The sequence below is a fragment of the Manduca sexta genome, chromosome 23, assembly GCF_014839805.1.
Source record: "Manduca sexta isolate Smith_Timp_Sample1 chromosome 23, JHU_Msex_v1.0, whole genome shotgun sequence".
NCBI lineage: Eukaryota > Metazoa > Arthropoda > Insecta > Lepidoptera > Sphingidae > Manduca > Manduca sexta.
In genome coordinates this window covers 9,988,183-10,010,083 of record NC_051137.1, presented here as the reverse complement: position 1 = coordinate 10,010,083, position 21,901 = coordinate 9,988,183, and the positions used below count along the sequence as shown (strand labels likewise).

General features: G+C 32.2%; 3 protein-coding genes across 7 annotated transcripts; 1 reads left to right on the top strand and 2 right to left on the bottom strand.

The window, feature by feature from the left end:
• Positions 1-2,326: 2,326 nt before the first annotated feature.
• LOC115441009 (transcription termination factor, mitochondrial) lies at positions 2,327-6,687 on the bottom strand. Of its 3 annotated transcripts, XR_003938418.2 has the most exons (8): positions 6,194-6,687; positions 5,897-6,075; positions 5,719-5,815; positions 5,066-5,219; positions 4,138-4,288; positions 3,004-3,220; positions 2,548-2,672; positions 2,327-2,465 (listed from the first exon to the last, which is right to left on the bottom strand). XR_003938418.2 is itself a non-coding variant. In XM_030165567.2 (7 exons), the coding sequence occupies exons 1-7, from the start codon at positions 6,369-6,371 to the stop codon at positions 2,452-2,454; spliced, it is 990 nt and encodes a 329-aa protein (XP_030021427.1). In that variant the 5' UTR covers positions 6,372-6,684; the 3' UTR covers positions 2,327-2,451. The 3 variants fall into 3 exon arrangements, 2 of the variants coding, with proteins under 2 accessions (XP_030021427.1, XP_037297827.1); XM_030165567.2 differs by lacking the exon at positions 2,548-2,672 and having other exon boundaries at positions 6,194-6,684; XM_037441930.1 differs by lacking the exons at positions 2,548-2,672; positions 3,004-3,220 and having other exon boundaries at positions 6,194-6,686.
• A 492-nt stretch (positions 6,688-7,179) lies between these two features.
• On the bottom strand, positions 7,180-19,988 carry LOC115441008 (putative U2 small nuclear ribonucleoprotein auxiliary factor 35 kDa subunit-related protein 1). Of its 2 annotated transcripts, XM_037441929.1 has the most exons (10): positions 19,868-19,988; positions 18,877-18,973; positions 16,544-16,678; positions 10,573-10,646; positions 9,771-9,979; positions 9,243-9,506; positions 8,975-9,154; positions 8,586-8,751; positions 7,782-7,899; positions 7,180-7,570 (listed from the first exon to the last, which is right to left on the bottom strand). In XM_037441929.1, the coding sequence occupies exons 3-10, from the start codon at positions 16,546-16,548 to the stop codon at positions 7,381-7,383; spliced, it is 1,206 nt and encodes a 401-aa protein (XP_037297826.1). In that variant the 5' UTR covers positions 16,549-16,678; positions 18,877-18,973; positions 19,868-19,988; the 3' UTR covers positions 7,180-7,380. The 2 variants fall into 2 exon arrangements, with proteins under 2 accessions (XP_037297826.1, XP_030021426.1); XM_030165566.2 differs by lacking the exons at positions 16,544-16,678; positions 18,877-18,973; positions 19,868-19,988 and adding an exon at positions 10,911-11,203.
• On the top strand, positions 11,801-15,040 carry LOC115441010. 2 transcript variants are annotated; one of them, XM_037441931.1, is made up of 5 exons: positions 11,801-12,270; positions 12,349-12,611; positions 12,934-13,131; positions 13,301-13,410; positions 14,214-15,040. In XM_037441931.1, the coding sequence occupies exons 2-5, from the start codon at positions 12,413-12,415 to the stop codon at positions 14,373-14,375; spliced, it is 669 nt and encodes a 222-aa protein (XP_037297828.1). In that variant the 5' UTR covers positions 11,801-12,270; positions 12,349-12,412; the 3' UTR covers positions 14,376-15,040. The 2 variants fall into 2 exon arrangements, with proteins under 2 accessions (XP_037297828.1, XP_030021428.1); XM_030165568.2 differs by having other exon boundaries at positions 11,801-12,611.
• Positions 19,989-21,901: the final 1,913 nt, after the last annotated feature.

The window sequence follows — 21,901 nt, the reverse complement described above, 5'->3', positions numbered from 1 at the left end:
GTGCACTATGATCCCCTGCGTATCTGGTTGATTGGCCTTCGTGGCCGAAATGCGGCTAGGAGTTAATTTTCACTTGGATTATTTAACATGTTTTATAATGTGAATATTATTTGAAAAATTTCATAATGAAAATACCATTAAAATACTTGATTCCGTGCATCTCCTACAGTACATTTTAGTATTCATTTGTAAGCAACATTATTTATTAGATACACAATTTAATAAGGCTTATTTTGGTACTTAAGTTTCAAAAAGACCAAACTTTTTTTAAACAAATGGTGCCACCGTCAATGTATGAACGAATGCTCTAGGCCGTTTGCTCGGGAGAAGTAAAGTTAGTTTAAATTAAGTTCTCGCAGTTGAAAGAAAAACGTAAAAATAATTAATAATCATGGATATTTCTGCCTTTAAAATTTCGTCATATTAAATTTTAAAGGCCGAAATATCCAAGATTATTAATTATTTTTACGTTTTTCTTTCAACTGCGAGAACTAATCACTAACTAGACGTGAATTTAAATTCTTTACTTGCCAATACTTGTTTAGTTACCCAGATTAAAGGTGAAACAAAATGTATGAAAATGGACCTTGAGGTATCGCCTTAATATTGAAGAAAAACGTGAGGAAACGCCATAAGATGCATTCGGCTAAGTTCGGACCGGTTTTCAATGAGTTGAGAAGAGGTTCGCAATAAGTTTCCTTTTTTTTCATAAAATACTTAAGTAATACCGTCGTTTTATACCAAAACCTGGACATTATTTAAAGCTACTTTATATATGATAATTTTATCCTCTTTCAATTGATAATCTGAATATAGTTTGGATTACGTTCTAATAACACTTCTACAGCTAGTATGATAAGGTCTACAACAGGTTATGATAATTTAATTAAAAATTACGATAGTGGTCCAATCATCTATATATATAAAAATGAATTGCTGTTCGTTAGTCTCGCTAAAACTCGAGAACGGCTGAACGGATTTATCTTATCTTGGTCTTGAATTATTTGTGGAGGTCTAGGGAAGGTTTAAAAGGTGAGAAAAATTCGAATAATTGCCGGGAAAATCCTCAAAACAGCATTTTTCTATTTCCCATACAAACGTTTTCTAACTAATACGTAGAGTCAATTTGAGCTTTATTGCTATTGTATAAAGTTCACTGTTGTCTAAGCAATGTAGGTGTGTTCCTAACATAAAAGCAGTGTGCGTTGGAGCACAGAATATAATAATGTAATGTCGCGTTCTGAAACTCAACAAAAGTGATATCGCGGACCCGACTAAATTGAACAGTCACAAAATTTAATATATCATTAGTTATTTGGTTGGCTTCACGATATTATTTCTTTTGTTTTACTTTAAAATGCATGTTTTCGTTATGGACAATTTTTGAGCTACTTTTGCATATCTATACTTATAATAAATCTGTAGAGAGGTCAATTCTGTGCATGAAATATATTTCCAAAATAACTGGGGGTGATTAGGGATCGATACTGATGCCAAAAATGCAATTAGTAAAATTTTTGTCTGTCTGTATAACCGTTATAGAAACAAAAACTACTCGACGGATTTTAACTTAACTTGGTACAATTATTTTTCATACTCCTGAGCTGGTTATAGTATACTTTTCATTACGCTACAATTAATAGGAGCATAGTAGTGATGGAAAATGTTGGGAAAACGGGAGAAGTTACTCCATTTTTTAAGCTTCCGTCATTTCGTGTGCAACCTTAATGGTTAAAAGTTCCTTCGATTTCACCAGGATCCCATCATCAGACCCTGACCGGACAATCGGACCACCTGCATACCACCATAAATTAAAAAAACATCCCGACAAATTGAGCAACTTCTCCATTTTTGAAACCTGAAATCCACGCGGGCGAAGCTGCGGGCGGAAGCTAGTATTTAATAAAATTTTAACTTTAAAACTCCTTTATATTTATATATATATTTTGTAGGAATAATCCGACCCCAGCATACTCGTACACACAATATTAATAAAATTAGGATTCTCATACATTGCTATCATAGGGCATTATAAGTAAAGAGTAAAATGATGCCTAATATCTCCTTGAAAAAAAACATTAAAACACTAGCTTTTACTCACGGCCCTCCGTGTCGTCACCCATTATCTTATCTATTTACTAGTTAAAATTTTAAGAACTTTTGTTATGTAGGTGGTCAAATACGATTCTAGCTAAATAAAAGTATAGGTAAATACTTCGCGGTTTAGGTACCCTAAGTTCAATATTTTCAAGCAATTATTTACCACAATGCTGGCACCATTATCATAATTCATTAGTCAATTCCAGTCAAATAATAATAATAGTCATATAAGTAATTCAACAATAATTTATTGCTTAAAACAGTTATTTTTTAACTTCAGTAAGCTTATTATTATATTTAATAAATTATTAACATTTGCTGTAATACTATTACTATGTTTGTTTTTCGATGTCATGTATTCTCAGCTGAAACAGAAAATGATTACCTATTATTAAAATACAATTTTTAATATTACATTTACAATTTAAATAAAAAAAAAATGCTTACTTAATTTTAGTCTCAGATTGTATATGCACAGTAATTAATTATTTCTTTAGATTCTCATCTTGTGACGGGATGCACAGTGAATTTATAAGATAGAGTAACAAGGTTAGCCATCTTAACTGCTATAACTACAAGAAAACTTTCTTTAAAGACTGTTCATCATTTTACAAGACATTTAGATCTGCCCTCGGTACCCAATCTCAAAAATTAACCCTGTATACTCCTCATCAATGATGAATGGGTTGAAATAATTGTCATATCATAATTAGTAATTTTCGGGTAGTCTTAACTCTTAAAGGAGGTTTTACCAAACATTAAAATTTAAAAATATTGTCTTAAAATTGTTCATTGAATCTAGCTTCCTTTCCAATTTCTTAATGTTTAGGAAATTCAAGCTTTTGTAAAATTATGGTAAGGTAGCAGTAAGACAATATATCATATAACTTAAATACTACTCACAATTTTTAGTAATGTTCTCTATTGAATCGCAATACTTTTTAAAACCCTTTCTGCCTCTGCATAGTACATTCAAATTTATTTGAGTTAAACCTAATTTGCGTAACTTCTCTAATCTTTGGTGTACTGTTTTTTGTGAAGCAGATAACACTCTTGGCTTACTTGCTATATCTTCAACTGTAAAGCCCTCTGCCAAAAGAAAATCTAAAAAATTCTTTACCTGAAAATATGAATATATCTAAAATTATTATTTTAGATTTCGAAACTTTCTTATGAATACCAGGAGCCAGCCTTATAATAAGATATGAGATACTTAACTTATAAACGATAGCCAAACTCAGTAGAACTTTTTTTTTCAAAGCTCTGTGTGGCACTTGTTGGGTCAATAATAGATAATAGTGGTATAGTCTTATCGTCTTAAAAAGCGAATTTAATGCAATGAACTTTTAAATCGTGATTCTATCATTATAGATATATGCGCGAAATAATGCGCCTAGTCGAGACTAGCTAAAAATCAACATTGACACTATATCTTGACCAATATATTTACACTTGTAAGACTTTTTTATGTAAATATATATGTATATAAAATCATATTTTTATTAGAAAAAAATCGGTGGTTTTATACCTAATACTATTGAATAAAATGGTTTGATGCCGATATAATAACCGAAAATAATTCGAGCACACTAGATTCATTGAATTTGATTTTTTTATACATTAGAGTAATGTTTATGTACAAAAAAACCCACCATGCAATATGTAGTGTACTGGAGTTGTTTGCCGAGTATTATAATAAAAAATCTATAATAATAATAATAAATGGAGTGTTAACATTGGTTTACCCCATCTAATATAATCAATATTAATTTACAAAACAAGTAATATCACTGTCTTGGTAAAGTAGTTGTATTATGGTACAACTGCAGTGCTTAGAACTCAGTTTCGATCCCCAGGTTGGGCAAAGTAATATTGGGCTTTTATACTCAGTATCAGCATGACGTTTGCCTGACAATGGCGATAGGCTCGCTCCCTGTCACAGGGCGGGAAGTGAGTCCACTAGTTGCACCTCCGCCTACACCTTGGGCATAATAGGCGTTAGTGTGTGTATCCCATATCAACTACAATCCATATTACCTTAATAACCCTCATGGTCTTCAGTGCAGGCATTTTAATAGACATTTCTTCAACAGCTTCCAGTGTTGTATTTAAGCGATTGGCTAAATAAATTTGGGTATTTTTTGTCTCTCCAAGAATATCCTTTGTCTCTTGTGATAATTGGATTGATCTACAACAAACATATGTCATAAGCTTGAGAGAGTATCAACCTTATCTTTGACTAGCGAATAATAGGAGCGAAGGATCAATAAAAATAATTGCAAAAATGGGGAAAATTGATTCCTCTGGAGAGCTTCCGTTGCGTGCGCTAAGTAAACGGTTAAAATTGCTATTCTCGGAAAATATATAGCGTAACTTTTATAACGGAAATCTTTATCCAGGAAAAACTTTCTCACGCGGGCTAAGCCTCTGGCAAAATATATTTTATGAATATAATGAAATCGTGGACCCAGGCGTATCTATACATCAAAACAAAAGTAATAAAAAAGGGTGACCAATGGAGGATAAAAGTAGACAAATCAGTTTATTATAATTCTTTTTTGTCTATTTGTTCGTAAACTCACATCTCTAAAACTACTGAATGGATTTTCATGTAGTTGTCACAGGTAGATAGTGTATAATTGGAAACAGGATCAATATTCTGTTTAACAAAGCCAATGCTTTGTTTCATTAAAATCAGATATTGGAAAGAGTTATTTTTATTTTAAGGTATTTTTTATTACTTAGATACACAATTTGATAGACGGCTAGAAAGACGGTTGGCTGAAGAAGTTCAGGGAGACGAAATTATGGACACAATTAGCGTGAGATTAATACACTTAAATCATTTACGCATTATAAAATCAAGATTCTAACTACAAGATTCTTACTAATATATTTTAGGATTAGTATAAAAAATTACAATGTAAAAATTAATGTTGTATATTATTAAGATGGAAGTAGGTACCTATTTAAAATGTTCTCGGAACATCTCACCATCCAAGGATATAATACATCCACTCCCATGCTTCGGACTTTTGTAAGTCTTTTCTGGATTGTCTCATGATGGTATTTGAGGACCCACAAATCCCTCAATATTCTCTCACCAGATACGTTCATTTCTGAAAATGAGAGATACAATGTTATTATAAACCATTTTACATATTACCATTCCTTTATATGTTTATTGGTCTGAGGGGCAAGTCAATTATAACAAAATGTTATAATTGGCCTGTCTTTATGCATCCATTAATGTAATTTCAAAATAATTTTTTGAATTGTAAATGTGATGCACCAGCAACTTATGACAGTTATCTTGTGGCTTAGGTTAGGTTATGTTTTTTAGGTGCAACACACATGCTGCTAGCATACACCTAAAGCCTATCTATCTAAGCCTGTGTTACTCACTTGCATTGGGTGGCCAAAAACCGGTATGGGACAGCCACACAGGTGGATAGTTCATTGTTTTGAGGCAATTGAAATAATATGAATTACAATATCATCACTATTGCACTAACCAATTACTTTAATAAAGACAATAATGTACTAAATTAATTACCTAGCCAAATCACAGTGAAATATAATTATTTCAATAAACAACATATCAACAAGAGTTCTTACCCAATAATACATCTAATGATCTCTTGAGCCAGTCAAATGTCAAGGAATAAACAAATATCCTTTTTGCCAGCTGCTCACTGAGGACATTTGGAGGACACTAAAAAATATAAATAATATTAAGGCTTTGTCTATTAATCATATAATTTTGAACAAAGTAAATTCATTATGTTACACAAACCTTAATTCGAGATGCTATATAGTAAAGTCTGTTTTCACAATAACCATTTTTTTTGTCAATTGCAGTTACATGTAGAACATGTTTTAATGTTGTTATTGGTAAATTTTGAAATGGTAAAGCATCCTCATCTGATTTAAAATTGAGTTGCAATATAATTTTGGCCTTAGATTCATCAGTACCTGCACAAATTAAAATAATTTAATTTATATATACTTAATTACAATTTACATTTATTTATATTATTATTACAAACGCCTAGCTAAATGCAAATGTTATGATCTAATTGTTAATACTAACCATTTTGTTTTGAAGATGCCTTATATCCGTATGATACAGCTGTTAATGATTTTGCGGAGTCTATTGCTCTGTATTTTCTTTTGGAAGTATTACCGTCAGCGGCCAATACTAAAGTTCTAATTGTTACATTTTTCGACAAAAGAAGAGAAAGAGATGGCATCAATGATTTCCAAATCATTTCGAATTTAATAAGGAATTATTTTCCGTGCTTATAACTACAATACTCAGTTTAATAAAGAATTACATTGTCGTAATAAAGTATACTTTAACAGCGGTCATATAAAATCATTATGTACATACTAATACATGATAGAATAAGCTATAAATAGTAAATAGATAAGCTGAAAGGATTATTTTCATACATGTTCCAAAAATAGTCTTATTTTTACTTGATCGGTGGTAAATTTAATGTATATTTGAAACTGAAGTACACTATATTGATAATTGAGTACATTTGACATTCCACTGCTTTTGACAGTGTTTGACAGCAGACTCAGACAGTTATTTATTACGGCTTTGGAGACTAGTCCATTTAGTGACAGCTGACAGTCGGGACTTTGTTTTTATACGATCACGACAAAGTGACCTTACTGCACAGGTGATGGTGAGTGGACTGGGGTCTAATAGGATGTCAAATACTGTTCAAATAAGTAATAAATGGAAAATAGTGTTTATTGTCGCATATGTATGTGCCTGTTTGTCCGCATTAACCTCCAAAACTATAAAAGTATTTCTATACATTTGGTATGGAAATAGTTAAGACCTAGAGAAAGGCTACTTTCTATTCCGAGAAAATATATAGCGAGACTGTTATCCGGGAAAACTTTATCCCAGTATAACATTTACACACGGGCAGAGCGCCAGCTAAAACTAGTAGTAGGTAGCATTAGTATATAATATAAAAGAAAACATCGATCATTTATTATACAATAGTACTTAGAATAATTTTATTGTAGAGTTTCAATGGTAGGTAATTAAAATACCTATTATATTCAGTCAAGGATTTTAATATTACAAACCACATGTGCTAGTTGGTATTCATAAGTAGTTAAAAATGATTAATTGATGATGGAGTAGCAAGTTTCTGTGGATACACGTTATTCGTACAAATATCCCGTTGCGGCACATTAGTTGCTGTACTGATAGTATTAGTGAAATAAATAATATGTAAGTAACTATTGGATCATCTAAACATCACGCCTGTGCGATGAAATCCTTCTATTTGGACTACGCCTACGTTTATAGTCATTAACTCTTTTATCAGTATGATTTTTCTCTTCACGTCTGTCTGAAGCCCGCCGTTTCGAACTCTTGATAATTTCAACCTCTGGAGATTCAGACCATCTCCATGCTCGAGACGAAGGAGATTTTAGTGGCCTGAAAGTCATGAATGATTATAATTTATATGAACATCTTCGATTCTAATGCACTGAATAAGTAGATAGATATTATTACGGTCATTTTAATTTCTTTTCCTTTAGGCTACTTATAATATTCAAAGTTACACATAGTAAAAAGTTTACATGGCAAGTAAATGTTATAGAAAAATAACTTTTTAACTTAATGAATAATATAATTGATGCTTCACCTTTTTTTATCTGGATTTTGTAATGTCTCGAACCCGGGAAACATGTTATTTGGATTTACGAAGATGTGTAGGAAATTACAAGAACGCCCTTTCGGACATTGTCTTCGTAATTGAAGCCCTGAAATAGAAACATTAGATAACATTTATAGGTATTTTAAAGTATAGTACCACTAGATCTCTTGTAGGTAATGAAATTTAAACAGGTAACTACAAAACTCACAATCTTGAAACATTATGCCTAGGGTATGTTAAATGTTTTAAAGAAAACTATTCACTTTAGGATAAAATATTATTTTACGTCACTGAAAAACATTGCGATGCATGACAATGTAGGTAGTAGGTGTCCCAATGTCGTAGACGCCAAAGGCGTCTTTTAGCAAGTGTTGGTATCTTAGCCCCACCAATCAGAGTGGTGCCGCATTGCGGCACGTGCAGGGATGGTTCTGAGCAGCTATCTTAGTGCAACAAAATATCCCGGGACCGTTCCGTATACGCCGAAGAAGGCCACGGCGAGTTTTGGTTGGTATACCGGTGTGGGGTATATACTGATACAGGGGTTAGAAACTCTGTCTAATGCTCGCTCAGATGATGCTATACTCCCGAGTGTTGGCATTGGGCCGTAAGAGCGGTGAAACCAACATAACCGTTCCATTCACCCAGCAAGTGATGGTAACTATAACGCGTTTTTGTCCGCAAAAAGAAAAAGTACCATGGTATAAAAGTTTTTGGAATCTAGCACCTGCTTTCGAAATATTTTTTTTTATAATCTAGTGTAGGTATGGGATAAAAAAGAGGCGTATTTACCACAAGTTGCATGCTTCCATGAGTTTATGTTGCAAAACTGTAGAGAAAGCTGTCTGCCCCCGTACCATCGTGCATGTAGTGAACGGTAGGCTGCCACAGCACTCCTCAAATTGGCATATTCTATGTACGTATTTCCTCGAAGATGTTTCTCGTAATTATTACATACCTGTTTACAAGTATGTTACAAACTTTGTATTATCTCACATATTTTTTTTATGCTTTTAAGTTTACTATAAGTACTAAACATATTCTTAGTCCTAAGTTATAGTGTAACTGTATGTTCCAATAAATTAATAAATATTAGTAGCTATTTCATATTAATTTAATTATATTTATTTACCACAGTAAATATAATTCTAAGTAATTTAAAAATGTTAAAAGAAACTGACCTTGAACATAACTACTTTACCAAATTTCTCAAATTCAGGTAAGACATCAAAGAAAAACTCTTTAAACTGTCTATATGTTTCACTGTCGTCATATTCCAACATAATATCTGTGTCATATTCATTGTTATAAAAAGTGTTGTCTAATCCAAAATGAGCATAAAAATTTGTTGCTAGAAGAATCTGAAATTACAGATTATTATATTCATGTCAAATAAACATTTTTATACATTGAAAATAAGTAAATACATCAAAAACGATAACTACTAACCTTGCTAATGCTTGGATACTGATGATTTCTGGAACAGTTATCTCCAAAGCGACAACATGCTGTTTTGACAAAAAAGGGGCAGGGATCAGCATGTGGTCTTGATTCATGTACAACTAGCAATTCTTGGGGTGGGTGTTCAGAATCCCCAGATAAAAACAACTCTAAATTTTCCATAAATTTTTGTTGTTTCCTTTTATTTTCTTCCTCAATTAGTCTTAATCTCTCTTCTTCCTCTTCCCTCTTCTTCTTTTCTAGCTCCCATTCCTAAAAAAATTTTAAAATCTATTTACTATTTATGTTCAGACACATTCCGATTCCGAATTACACAGAGGTAAAATTAAATGTTATAAGTAGATACTAAATCAAACTATCAGTAAAATTATATACTATTTTTTATTATTAACACGGTTTTCATTCAGATCCTCTACTTATGCACCAAAATATTTTAATTATTATTTCCTATTTAAAAATACAACATTTGACTGGAATTGATTCCTGTTCATTTGTGTATGTAATATAGGTACTTACTAATTTGATACGGACTGCTTCTTCAAGTTTTTTTTCGATTAATTTTCTCTTTTCTTCTTGAAGTTTATTCCAACGTTCCATAGCATTTTTTTCTGCATTTAACCATTTTTCATTTTCAATCTTATTATTTATTTCTATTTGTTCATATTCAACATCTTCACATAGCTGTTGTTCCATCAAACATATTTCGGATTTGTCTGCAGCTACATCTGATAATAAAATTATATGTCTATATATATAATACTGAAAGTATGTATCAGTTTAGCTGGCTAATGTTCTAACTCTCATATTGGTTTCATAACATTGAAACATATCAAAGAAAATGAAATTACTGTTATACATTCAAGTAGTGTTAATTACTCAGCCCCATACACTATTTATATCATATAAGTAAATAAGCATTATAAAATGAGCACAGGCCACAACGGCCTGAGCTAATGTTAATGGGTCAGAAAACCATTATCATGCCCTGACTGCAAACTGCCAATTCACTCTTTACTTGCTTGCCACCATGTCAAGTTTCTTTCTGCCTTGAAGACATAGAATGTATATGCTGAAGTCATATAAAAATAAACTGAATTCCTCTGTTTTAAAAATGTTTTATAATATTGAGATGACAACCATACATTCTATGTATAATAAAATGTATGAACACATACTTTAAGAAGCAAGGAGTGAAGTAAATTTACATATTATGCGGAAAATCGTATAAAGCGTGGTTATATTAAGGGGGTTTCGCTATATAAAATATGGAGCACAAAATTCAATATTTGTGTAATATTATATTTATGTGGATTCAAACCTCTGTCTACAGCTTCTTTAATTCGTATACGTCGTCTCCTTTCCCTTTTAGCAATTTTTCTCCAGTCTTTATGTCTGTAAATAAAAAAAATATATTATTTTAATTTATTTGTTAAACAATTGCAGTTATATAATTTCATGTTTACATATAAAATAACAATATTTTGTAGAGTATTTATATCAGTAATTGATTGCATTAATCAAGAGATTTACCTAATTCTAGAGAATTACTGATCAAATTCTTAAAATTCTTAACACGATTGTTGAGTAAAACTTGCGATTGTTGATTAAAACTTAATTTAAGACGTATGTAATGAAAATGTAAAAAACAGTATTCACCTTCCCATGTTTGTAGTTAATGCAACCATCCCAGAATAAAATTAGAAACCACAATCAGCAACAAACAAAAAGTAAACAAGATTATTAATTTTGAAATGTTGCTGAAAATATCAATTGTTGAATAATTATATGTGATAACATTCTATTTAATATTTTTGCTAATAATTATTATTGTCTTCGTCAGTCACAGTGTTTAAAATATAAACAAAATACAAAAACAATAATTACAAAACAAATCTGTATGTACTTTTATATTATATGATATATCCCTGCCTGTGACAGCAGTCAAAACCAGGGTTACCAACTCCTAAAAAAATAGTGCTAGGCAAGATAAAACATCCCCAAATCATTGTACTGTCAATGTTATTTTGTACGGTATATTGCATTCCCAATGTGTGTACTTATCTAAAAATATAATTTAAATAAGTTCCCTATTTTATTAAAATTCAAAGGCCGGAGCCATATCTGTAGTTGTGAGGATCAGTGGTGATCATGCCCCTAAAGTACACTCTCGGATTCGTGATGACTTGTACAGGTTTGGTGGTAGAGTGTATTTGGCATTATAGCATTATACTTTGTGTAAAAACTTGAACGTTTTGCCTTTTTTTTGTAGTCAAACAGTAATACATTAAAACATTCTAAAGGCTCTAATGCCGGCACCACACATAGCAAAAATATTTGAACACTTATTTGAAAACTTGTTTGAACTCATGTGTGGCACGGGTATTTGCGTATTTGTGCAAAGTTTGTTTAAATGTTTGCGTATTTGCCATTCGATATCGGTTTTTTCGACCACACATCAAAGCGTTCAAAGTTATCGAATTGCTTGAAGGAGAACCGATTATATGAAAACCTACAAGTAAAAGCCATAAAAATTGAAATTTGGTCAGTGTCTGTAGCTGTGTTCAAATGTGTGGCCAAGTCTTTGTACAAATATCTGTCTGTGTGTGGCGACGGCATAAAAACAGCACAACTTTTTTTTTCTGTGATATCTGATCCTATGTGTGCAAATTCTTTTATTCAAGTTCAAAGGTCAAAAATTCCGTTTTTTTCCCTTTTTCTCTGAACCGTAGCTATTATCGTAAAAATAGGTCAGACAAAAGTTGTATATCAAATATTTTTCTACAATTGTTCTTTTTTTTTCGTACGAATCACCGTTCGCGAAATATCGCGATTTTAAAAGTTGAAAAACTTATATTCACTGAGAATTTCATTTTAAGATTTAAAATAATACAATTTATTATGATAGTTAGTGAGGCTTAGTACAATCAATAGAGCATTTTTTTTAGAAATAAAACCATGATTACTAATGTAATAACGTCGAAATACAAAAGAACTATATCTTAGGGTTACGACATAGGTAATATCTAAAAATGAATCAAAATATCATATACCTAGTGTATTTGTGGGTAGTTAACAATTATTTCATTTGTTTTAGCAATCTTAACGACCAAGCAAATAAAAAACAAAAAAAGAGAATCTAATTTATATCATTATTAGAAATGGAAAATAATCGTAATAAAATTAAAAAATATATAGTGTTAAACAAGGTTAACAAATTGACTGAATTGTTACGTGGTGGCTTAGACCCCAATTTTGAAGGTGGATGGCCAATAAGATTAGGGGCTCGGTATGGCAATTGGTCTATTGTCAAGACGCTCATACAATTTGGTGCAGATCCACATTTGTTAAGTGAATCAGGTGAGCATCTATATATATTAAGTATGCGGAGAAGTTGAAATATATAAAAGACTTTTAAAAAAAATCAAGTACATTGTTTATTACAATAAATCATGTAAGTGGTTGCTCTATCACTTTAATAACGACTGAGCTGCGGACTGGGTGGTCGTGATGCAAATTGTGTGGTATTGTTTTCCATCCATCACGATTCGTGATCGCAAAAAATACTTAAATTAAAACGCAATATGCTTGAAGAAGTAAGTAAATTGTGCCGACCCCACGTTGGGGAAAGATAAAGGTAAATGGAAGATTACTTATTTATTAATTTATTATTTTGTTATAGGTGCTTCAACATTGCAATTAGCTGTGTTTTCTGGCGCATATTGGGATACAGATAAATGGAATTTTTTACTATCATGTTGTGATTCCTCACAGTTAGCTGATGGGGCTGTCGTTGCAGTAGTTTTCCAAAATGTTTGTGCCTTGAAGAGAATATTAGAAACGAAACGATGTAACTTAAATGTTCCTACAACTTTGACTGGTGTGTATTAATAAATATAATAATGCAATCCGTTTTTTTTTGCTAACAAGAACGTGAATTGCATAGCGTAGTAACCAATAAAATTAGTCATCATGTAGTTCTAATTTAATAACACGCCTATTGATTATAAGTGATTCCTTCGAGTAAACAACTATTTATTTGTTTACAGGTAAAACATTAGAGCAACTAGCAAAGGGATATAAATTGTCCCACCTTCTAAATATTTCTAATATGGAACATTTTCACGACAACGCGACTTCACCGAATGCTAGACGACCGGTATGTTCTGCTCTTATTATAAAAAGTACAAAATTACCTGAGAATATACCTACGCCTTAATGGCAGACTTTCCGTATACTCCAGTCCTATGAGGACTATAATAGATAGGTTTAGGTATAGGCACCTACAGCGTATTGCGTAAACTATGGTTAACTGCGACAATTGGAAATTTTTGGTAAATAACTTATTTGTTTGTTTTATTTGAATGCTAGCGCCTTTTTACAATCTTAACGGCATTCTGGAAATATTTACTTACAATGATTATAGATTAAATAAAACTGTTTTTCTGTGTTATAAATAATAACTATAGTTATATATCAATGGTTATAAACTTCTAAAATTTAGCACTAGCCGTCGCCGACTTTGCAGTAACTTTTCGACATGTCACAAAGGGAATATTTAACTACATTCTGAACGTGTCGCCATGTTCACAGTAATCAGGCCTAATCTACCAAAAAATGAAGATATACTTAATACCTTAATCGTATCATATTTCATCATATTACCATGTATTTTAACATTCTCAAGTTTTGTAACATTCCCAAGTTATGTTTTAACATACTTGAGAATGTTACAAAACAGTACCTACTATGTTTCGACAATGTTTCTTTAGGTAGCTAGGTATTGTAATTTTAAAAGTCATTTGGCTGCATTCTAAATAAATATAAAAAGATTATTAAGATCATTATGTGAAAAGAGGCCCTCTGCGTCACTAAGTTTTTATATCAATGTTTTAATATTTACCTACCTACCTACAGATTAAAAAGCGTTGTGGTATTGAAGATGTTACGTTTTATTAACAGGACATCAGAAATACGTTAACTCCCCCTCAGACATACAGTAGAAATTTATCACCTTCAGTGGCAAGATTTTTCTATCAGTCAGCAAGTCGCACGCCGGTAGAACAGCAGCGAGGAGTAAGGGTACCCACATCTTCACCAACAACTAACTTGTTGAATGATTAACTTCGAAATTTATTTTTTTTATTATAAATTCGATATCTTAACACGCTTAGTAATAATAGCAACAATAATTAATACGAAATTTTACTTAATAAGTTTTAATTGATGTTGACGAATTGCGCAAACGCATTTGAATGTGATATTATAAATACTATTTGCCAGTGATATACCTACAAGTTTTTGATTTGCATCCCCACCATATTTAAAAAAATAAGGGCCGAAAATTGCACTTTTATTATTATTGATTAAAAATAAAACCACACGTGTAATGGCAATCACCCAACTCATCCCGTGTGGCATCGGTGATTTTCACGCCATTCAGTACACATGCACACACAAAGTGATTTGACGCCCGCAGCGGCCGCCGCGACTAGCCGTGTCGATTGCAAACAGCTGGTGCCGTCCATATGTGTGTGGGCTATTCGCGTTGCTGTGGGGTCCTATTCTGACATAGGTATACGTAGGGGTTAATTCTAAATCATCTAAAATAATTTAATCTAATATTCGGATTCCAGTTTGGGGTAGGACTTACATTGTATTAGATGATTATGTGTACCCATTAAAATGGACTCTTCAAATATGGCGGGGATGCAAAGCAACACCTTGTATAATATAAATAAACGAAATAATACAATCATGACTTAATTAAATCGTTATATTTAAACATACATGTTTATTTTGTTTTATTAAAATTGAAAATCCTAATAACAATTTATTCTACCAGCTATGTACTTAGCTAATCAATATTCCAGTTTTTCTCAATTTTTGGTTTTTTATTCTGTGTTGGCGTGCACAAACTAACCAATTGTGTTTGCGATGGCTTTTCGCAGGAAACCTGTTAAATGTCAAGAAGTGTTTTCAACCGTAGAAAGAAGTTGTCTAAATGAGAATTAATAATAATAACCCATATTAACATCATAGAGTTAGACTTTTATTTGTTTATTGAAACGCGGAAATCTCAGGAACTACATACCTACATACTCCCGAGTACGGACTTTTATATGGTGAAAATGCGAACAGAAGCGACATAATATGCAAGCACCTAAATATTATAAATAATATACTTATTGCTTTTGTTCCTATTCCTACATACTTACCTAAGTTGTCACAACCATAATGATAGAACAATAAAAATGGTTTCTGTTGAAAAGTATTAAAGCATATTATAATATTAAAGTTTACTTTTTTTTATAAAGCTAGGCGAATAGTCGTAATAAGAAATTGGTCCGTACCCCCACGTGAATACTTACAATTTCATCGAGGTTGTGGTCGATGCCTTTAATAGTCAAAGGTATGCCAAGAATATAAGGCATCTTTTGTTTCAAAAAACAAAAAAAAATCATCAACTCTATCTTCTGAAAGAAGTAAAAAATAAAAAACTCCTATAAGGTCTCAGTCCCACCGCGACCAAACAGCCTTGAACAATATGTTTCTTGTTTAGTGGTGCGCGAGTTACGGACGAGAGAATATTATATACAGCTTTACGAATAGTTTAATAAAATATCAATAAGGTCCTTATTTAAAAAAATAAGCTACCAAATTATTCCTTACTAAGTTATGTATCTAATAGTTTTGGTTGCAAATTAAAATGATGTGCACTCTCGGAGTCTAGATGCACGAAAGTAAAAAAAAAATGTGGCGTTTTCATTATGAAATTAACAAAACAATATCTATCCACTTTACAACCGTTTTTAAACAGTCAAAATAAAGATAACATATTGGAGAATTAATAGGTTTATTTTTTTGTATACTTATATAAGTAAGTATATTATTTATAAATTTCGAATAGATTGCATTATGATTTTTATGTTTTGTACACCCATAACAAATCTTTGCCACTCATACCTACTTTAAAATAAACTGTTGTAGTAGGTTATTTCGCATAATGAAACTCTATAGATTATGAGAACAATAAAATAGGTACCTAGTAGGTACGCGAAAATACTTTATTTACTTAGCATCTAAGATGTTTTTATTACACTTAGCATGATTTGTTTTCTCTGGGATTAATTACACACAAAAAGTTTAGTAAGTAGTAGTTTGTTATTTAATACTTAGCTAGTAAGATAACTGTGTTTTCGGTTTACTACTTTTTGAAATCCAACTATAATTTGAACATATTATATGAATCATATATTAATTGTAGTTTATCCAGATACTTAGACACTTACTTCATCGGCTTTGGGCATGGGTGTAAAAATCGGATAGTTTTGAACGACACATATCTTCGGATAAGTCAATGGTTCACCACGCCAAAACCTCACGGCATAGTATGAACATTCCTCTTCAGGAAGACGGTAACCGTGCTGTAGGGACACAAAATTCAAATTGAACAAAGAAAGTAAGCAATATGTAATATCTAAGGTTTAATTACCTAAGTTAGAACGATTTTTCGTTGAGTTGAAAGTACCTATATATAAGTATGTATGAAAAAGTATATTTTTCAAATACATACCCACCTGGGGACTTATTCTCTATCCCGCACGTTATTTTAACAGTGCGTAACAAGCACGTAACACAACGCGTCATGTTTAGGACTATAGAAATTTGACTTACCGAATACCATTCCACCAATGATAAAAGAAGTATAGAGGATGGGTAATATGGTCACGTGACATGCGGCACATTTCATGAACAAAATGGTGCCGACTCCGCCCCTTACAATAGTGATATGCTAGTACCGAAAATTTTGTATCGACATCGAAGAATTAAGAGAGACAAACAAGCCCCAAAAAGATCAAATACGAAAGGGGTTAGGAACTACCATAATATAAATATAACAAATCATAATGTAAACAAACAAACTGAAACTGATTTATAAGTAACAATTGTTAAACAAAGCAGTACCTGTTGTGACAAACATCCAGTTGTGTTTGATCTATATTTGTATGTTGCACTATTCCTTGCTAAAAATTAAGTTACAGATTAAGATATTTATTTAATACATGATAAATGGAATAAGATAGCGTAGCCAGCAATTATTTGGTTGGTTTTATTTTATTTTATTATTATGCTCTTTGATCGAGAAACATAACTATGGTTCAGCAAACTAAAATCAATGACCGTAAAGATGGTGGTTAAGATAATCAATTATAATAATTATTTGCAATAACAACAATATGATTATGTATCTATTTCCGTGCATGCAAAGGTTGCTCGAAACATAAGACCGCCAATTGTAAAAATATATCTTACATTTCATCTTTATGTTGTTTCTTTTATGTTTATCTATTCTTTTATGTAACAATTCTAATTTTATTCATAGCAATATATTAAAGTAATATTACTACTTATTAGGTGAAGTATAATAATCATTACTATTTTACTTATCGCGAATATTGTTGGAAAACAGTTATCTTTACTCGCGTTAATTAAACGTGTGGTTTATGCATATCTTCTCAAAATGTAAAGAAATATGTATTTGGTGTAGGATTCCAATCACGTCGCTCAATATTCTCAATTCATTTTGCCTTGGTTTTAAATTTTTGGTTATCTTAAAAAATATTCTAATTTCACTTAGTTTGTCCTTCTGAATAATACAATATTGATGTGTGCTCTAACATTCTTTCAAAGACAAAACCGTAACTGATAAACGGGCGTCTGTTAAAATATCGATATCAATAATTTCTAAACAAATCCACCCACCCATCCCTAAGCTCGTGTGTAAACAAACATAATGATTTTAATGTGTATAAATCACGCCTAAAAGGGTCCAAAGCTTAACAAACCAGATCCACATATCATTTTAATTGATAAAAACACATCCAAAATGTAATTATACAAAGATATTTGCTAATTTTCGGTAAAACAGTTACTAACCTATGAAAATATATTTCGGGGTCTTTCTTGCGTGAATTCGATTTGCATCCTTTCACACAACACTGAGTCATTTTCGAAACTTAACAAATACACTAATAAACACACTGAACAATTGAGAATATGATTATATTACTTTAAATTCAATATTTATGAAGATTTGTTTACATCGTCTGACACTACATGTACTTGCCGACTGGCCAGCATAAAATGGCGTTTCTGCCGCAAGGCGGTCCCAGTGTGTTGAAGTAAACGAAATAGTGCCATATGCGAAGAAAGCACTTATTTTGTCTTTTTTGTTGCGTTCCAAATAAGCTTTGAGTAAAAGAGATAGACATATATATTGACAATTCTGCGTCGATTTCCCTAACATAAATATAACTTATTCATATAGCTAACTTTTGAGGCCTGTCCTCTTTATATTTAGTCATTGCATTCCACGCACATTTCTCGGAGATAACATGACACGGCCGCGTTACGCGTTTACACTATCATACAGAATAAGGGCCCAGGGCCCGGTTTACCTACATTGTCAAATTTATTGATCGCTGGTAGACAGGTAGGTAGATACTTACTTATAAGGAATTCATCCCAAAACGTACAGGTAATCGTTTTGTGGCAAAACAATATGGTTTACCTGAGTCCAATACAAAGTAAAATAAATTTAAAAGCTAATGGCATTACTTACAATATTTTTCCAATGTCGACGCAAATCTTTATAATATTTAAAACTTCCATTTTCTGGTAAATGTTCATAATAGTCTTCAATTACAGCTTTGTTTAAACTACGAAAAAAAATTGTCTGTTACCAAATAGGTACATATTTACTTACCAAGGTCAACATAGATACCTAGGTATAGATCGACAAGAATCTTAATGAACGTGGCCAAATCGGAACTAACGCCCGCCTTCTTGCGAAATCGCAAAATTTGCATAATAAAATGTTCTCGTGTGTTTTATTTCATATTCCAATTCATAAGTACCTACTTGTTTTGTTTCTTTAGTACGAGTTCTAATAGAATGAATGAAGAAGATTAACCCCCAATCGCTGTCACTAGTGGTGGCGCAGGCCCGGGCCGAGCAATGCGATATCGCCGCGTTTGCTCGTTTGCCATGCCACTGCGTGGTGCAGCCGTTAGCGGATCGCGGGACAAGTGGCTTTATAAATTACTATTTGGGTTGGTTAAAGCCAAAACTTAGCTTTTCCACATTGGTATTTTTGGTACCAAAACGGGAGTTTAATATTAAACGAAAACAGGGTTCAGTTTGGAGCATATCGGTTACTGTAACATAACGAATTACGTCAATTCTCATACAAATTTTTTTAGGGAATATAGTAAAAAAAATACACGTGGCGCTCGAACCCGATCGATGTTGGCCGTTCTGGCTACCCGGCGCCGCCGGGTGATATTTGTTAAAAAAAAGGTTTACTTATTGGTCATTTAGATATAAATACATTTTATAAACTTTCACATTTATAGCTTGACCAGGAAATTAACATACCTGCTTTGGGGGAGACTCTGGCTTTTCCGTTATAACCATAACGTTGTCAACAGGAGACTGGTAGTGGTAGGTATATGAAATTCATGTAGATATTCACCCAACGTTGCAAGGTTTTTTATTTTCCTAGTCAGGCTATAATATAATATAAGTAAGATGAGATGGGATTGGCGGGTTACCTTGGCAAAACTCGTACCCATTCACCTCGTTTACAGGCATTGTTTGGTCGAATCAATGTAATTTTTACTGGCTGAAGTTCCAAAGTGGTAGCAGTTCCTGCAATTTTTTTTAAATATTTAGGTTTTGCATATAAAAAATCATAATTTAAATCGTGCGCGGGGTTTTTTGAGCCACCAGACAAAAGAGATAGGCCGCACACCAAGCAGTGGCGGTTGCGGACGACAACTAGAAGGCAGGGAAATAACACAGCCGTCTCTAACGCGCCGAAGATGGCTACGCCGAGTCTTGGTTGGTATTGTCGTGCATAGGTAGGACGGTTGTCCAGTCGCCTCCCGTGAAGACTGAATAATCGTGGTAAATCATTTTCTCCGCAAAATAAAAAAAAGAAATGGGTAAGTCAAAACCTAAGAACACGATTCTTATCATTCTCTACAAAAAAAAAAATACTACAATATTGCCGGTAATTTTTTGTAGTGAGAAGTTATGGCTAATCCATAAATTAATAAGATTACAGTAATATTTGTATCTATTGCATTAAAAGTATAAGTACTGTAAAATTGTACAGCATTCAACACTGCCCAACAGGCACTTTTTGATATGATGTCGTATATTATTTTAAGTATATTTTCCAAAATCTGTTAATGCAGATAAGGTAGGTATAAAACTTTCAAAAACGATGGACAGTCTCCTAACAAAGGTTTCTTTTAGCTACAGTAATAGTGCCCTTACTGCTCCGTCTCGAAATTCCACCCCGTATAAAAAAAAATATGTTTGCGGTATCGCCCACCTATAACGTGTAACTTACCCAATTGTGTTCTGACTTCTGATCTGATAAATATTAAGCGTCGCATATGTTATCTTTATTGTTCGTGTAATGTAAATTATCAACGTTGTCTAATGTCTATAAAACTGCTTATCTGTTGCAAGAGTCAAGCGATTTACACGCGAATTTTGGTCCGCAAATTAAAGCACTAACTTCTTTGAACGCCTAATGCAACTAACTTATATGTTATAGTATATTTTTTTTTTGTATATTGTAGGTATAAATATGTAAAAGTTTTGTACCTTAAATTAAAGAATGAACAAATTTAAAATATTTCTATGTAATTTAGAAAACAATACTGTGCTGGACAAAATCAAATCTGTTGTGTAATACAGTAAGTTTCTACGCCGCTGCAGTAAGTTATAAATAGGTGTAGGTAATAGGTACCATTACTCCCGATTTTAAACTTTAAACCCTCCTGATGACCCTTGCTGGTAAGGAAATATCTGTTCCTTATAAGGTAATTATATCCTATTGTATTGTATACAGGAGCAAGTTTTGCAGTTAATGTATATTGAAAGCACATTTGAAACAATTCTGGTTTTACTTTCTTTATTCCACCATCCTAAAACAGAAGATATAAAATTAAAATCGAGTGCCAAATAATAATTTCTGGATTTGAATCTAGGTCAGACAACACTGTGTGGGTTTTTAACACGGTTTGGCCAGAATGGATTCCCCCGAGGAAGTTCCCAGACAGGATTTTTCTCTGCTAAGTTCTAGAAAAAGTTGCGCCGACCCCAAATTCGAGTGGGATTAGGGTAGATATAAGAATAATAAAACTCTGTATAGATTAATTATATGAATATTATGCTATTTTAAGAAAATATAGTGTTATATAGACCATTGTATATATAATACTGTGTGACGTAATCCTCCAAATACCTTATTAAAATATCCAACAGTAATAATTGTATTACGTAAATGTTTTTTACTTACTTGTATCAAAGAGAACTTATCGAAAAAAGAATATAACTTGTCATATTCACCACCGACTTGATTGAAAATTACGTGAACCTGTTTTATGTCGGTTTTGTCAGGACAGGCCAAAATCGAAGAATTAGAAAATATAATCATTCTGTTGACAAACTGATAATTGAAACATAATATGTAATGCTTATCGTGTTTAAAACAGTAAATATCCCTTGACCATTGACCACAATGAAAGGAATGAGTGCTACCTGCATTTAAGTATTTTCCAGTGGTAGTT

What these genes read in the sequence shown, in the direction of transcription:
- LOC115441009 (XM_030165567.2), bottom strand. Translation starts at nt 6,371, where the DNA reads ATGATTTGGAAATCATTGATGCCATCTCTTTCTCTTCTTTTGTCGAAA. An exon ending in GGCATCTTCAAAACAAAATG is followed by an intron (nt 6,076 to 6,193) that starts GTTAGTATTAAC and finishes TAATTTGTGCAG; the next exon opens with GTACTGATGAATCTAAGGCC. An exon ending in ATATAGCATCTCGAATTAAG is followed by an intron (nt 5,816 to 5,896) that starts GTTTGTGTAACA and finishes TATATTTTTTAG; the next exon opens with TGTCCTCCAAATGTCCTCAG.
- LOC115441008 (XM_030165566.2), bottom strand. Translation starts at nt 10,939, where the DNA reads ATGGTTGCATTAACTACAAACATGGGAAG. An exon ending in ATGGAAGCATGCAACTTGTG is followed by an intron (nt 7,900 to 8,585) that starts GTAAATACGCCT and finishes TTTCTATTTCAG; the next exon opens with GGCTTCAATTACGAAGACAA. An exon ending in CAAAATCCAGATAAAAAAAG is followed by an intron (nt 7,571 to 7,781) that starts GTGAAGCATCAA and finishes CATGACTTTCAG; the next exon opens with GCCACTAAAATCTCCTTCGT.
- LOC115441010 (XM_037441931.1), top strand. Translation starts at nt 12,413, where the DNA reads ATGGAAAATAATCGTAATAAAATTAAAAAATATATAGTGTTAAACAAG. An exon ending in ACATTTGTTAAGTGAATCAG is followed by an intron (nt 12,612 to 12,933) that starts GTGAGCATCTAT and finishes ATTTTGTTATAG; the next exon opens with GTGCTTCAACATTGCAATTA. An exon ending in CACCGAATGCTAGACGACCG is followed by an intron (nt 13,411 to 14,213) that starts GTATGTTCTGCT and finishes TTTTATTAACAG; the next exon opens with GACATCAGAAATACGTTAAC.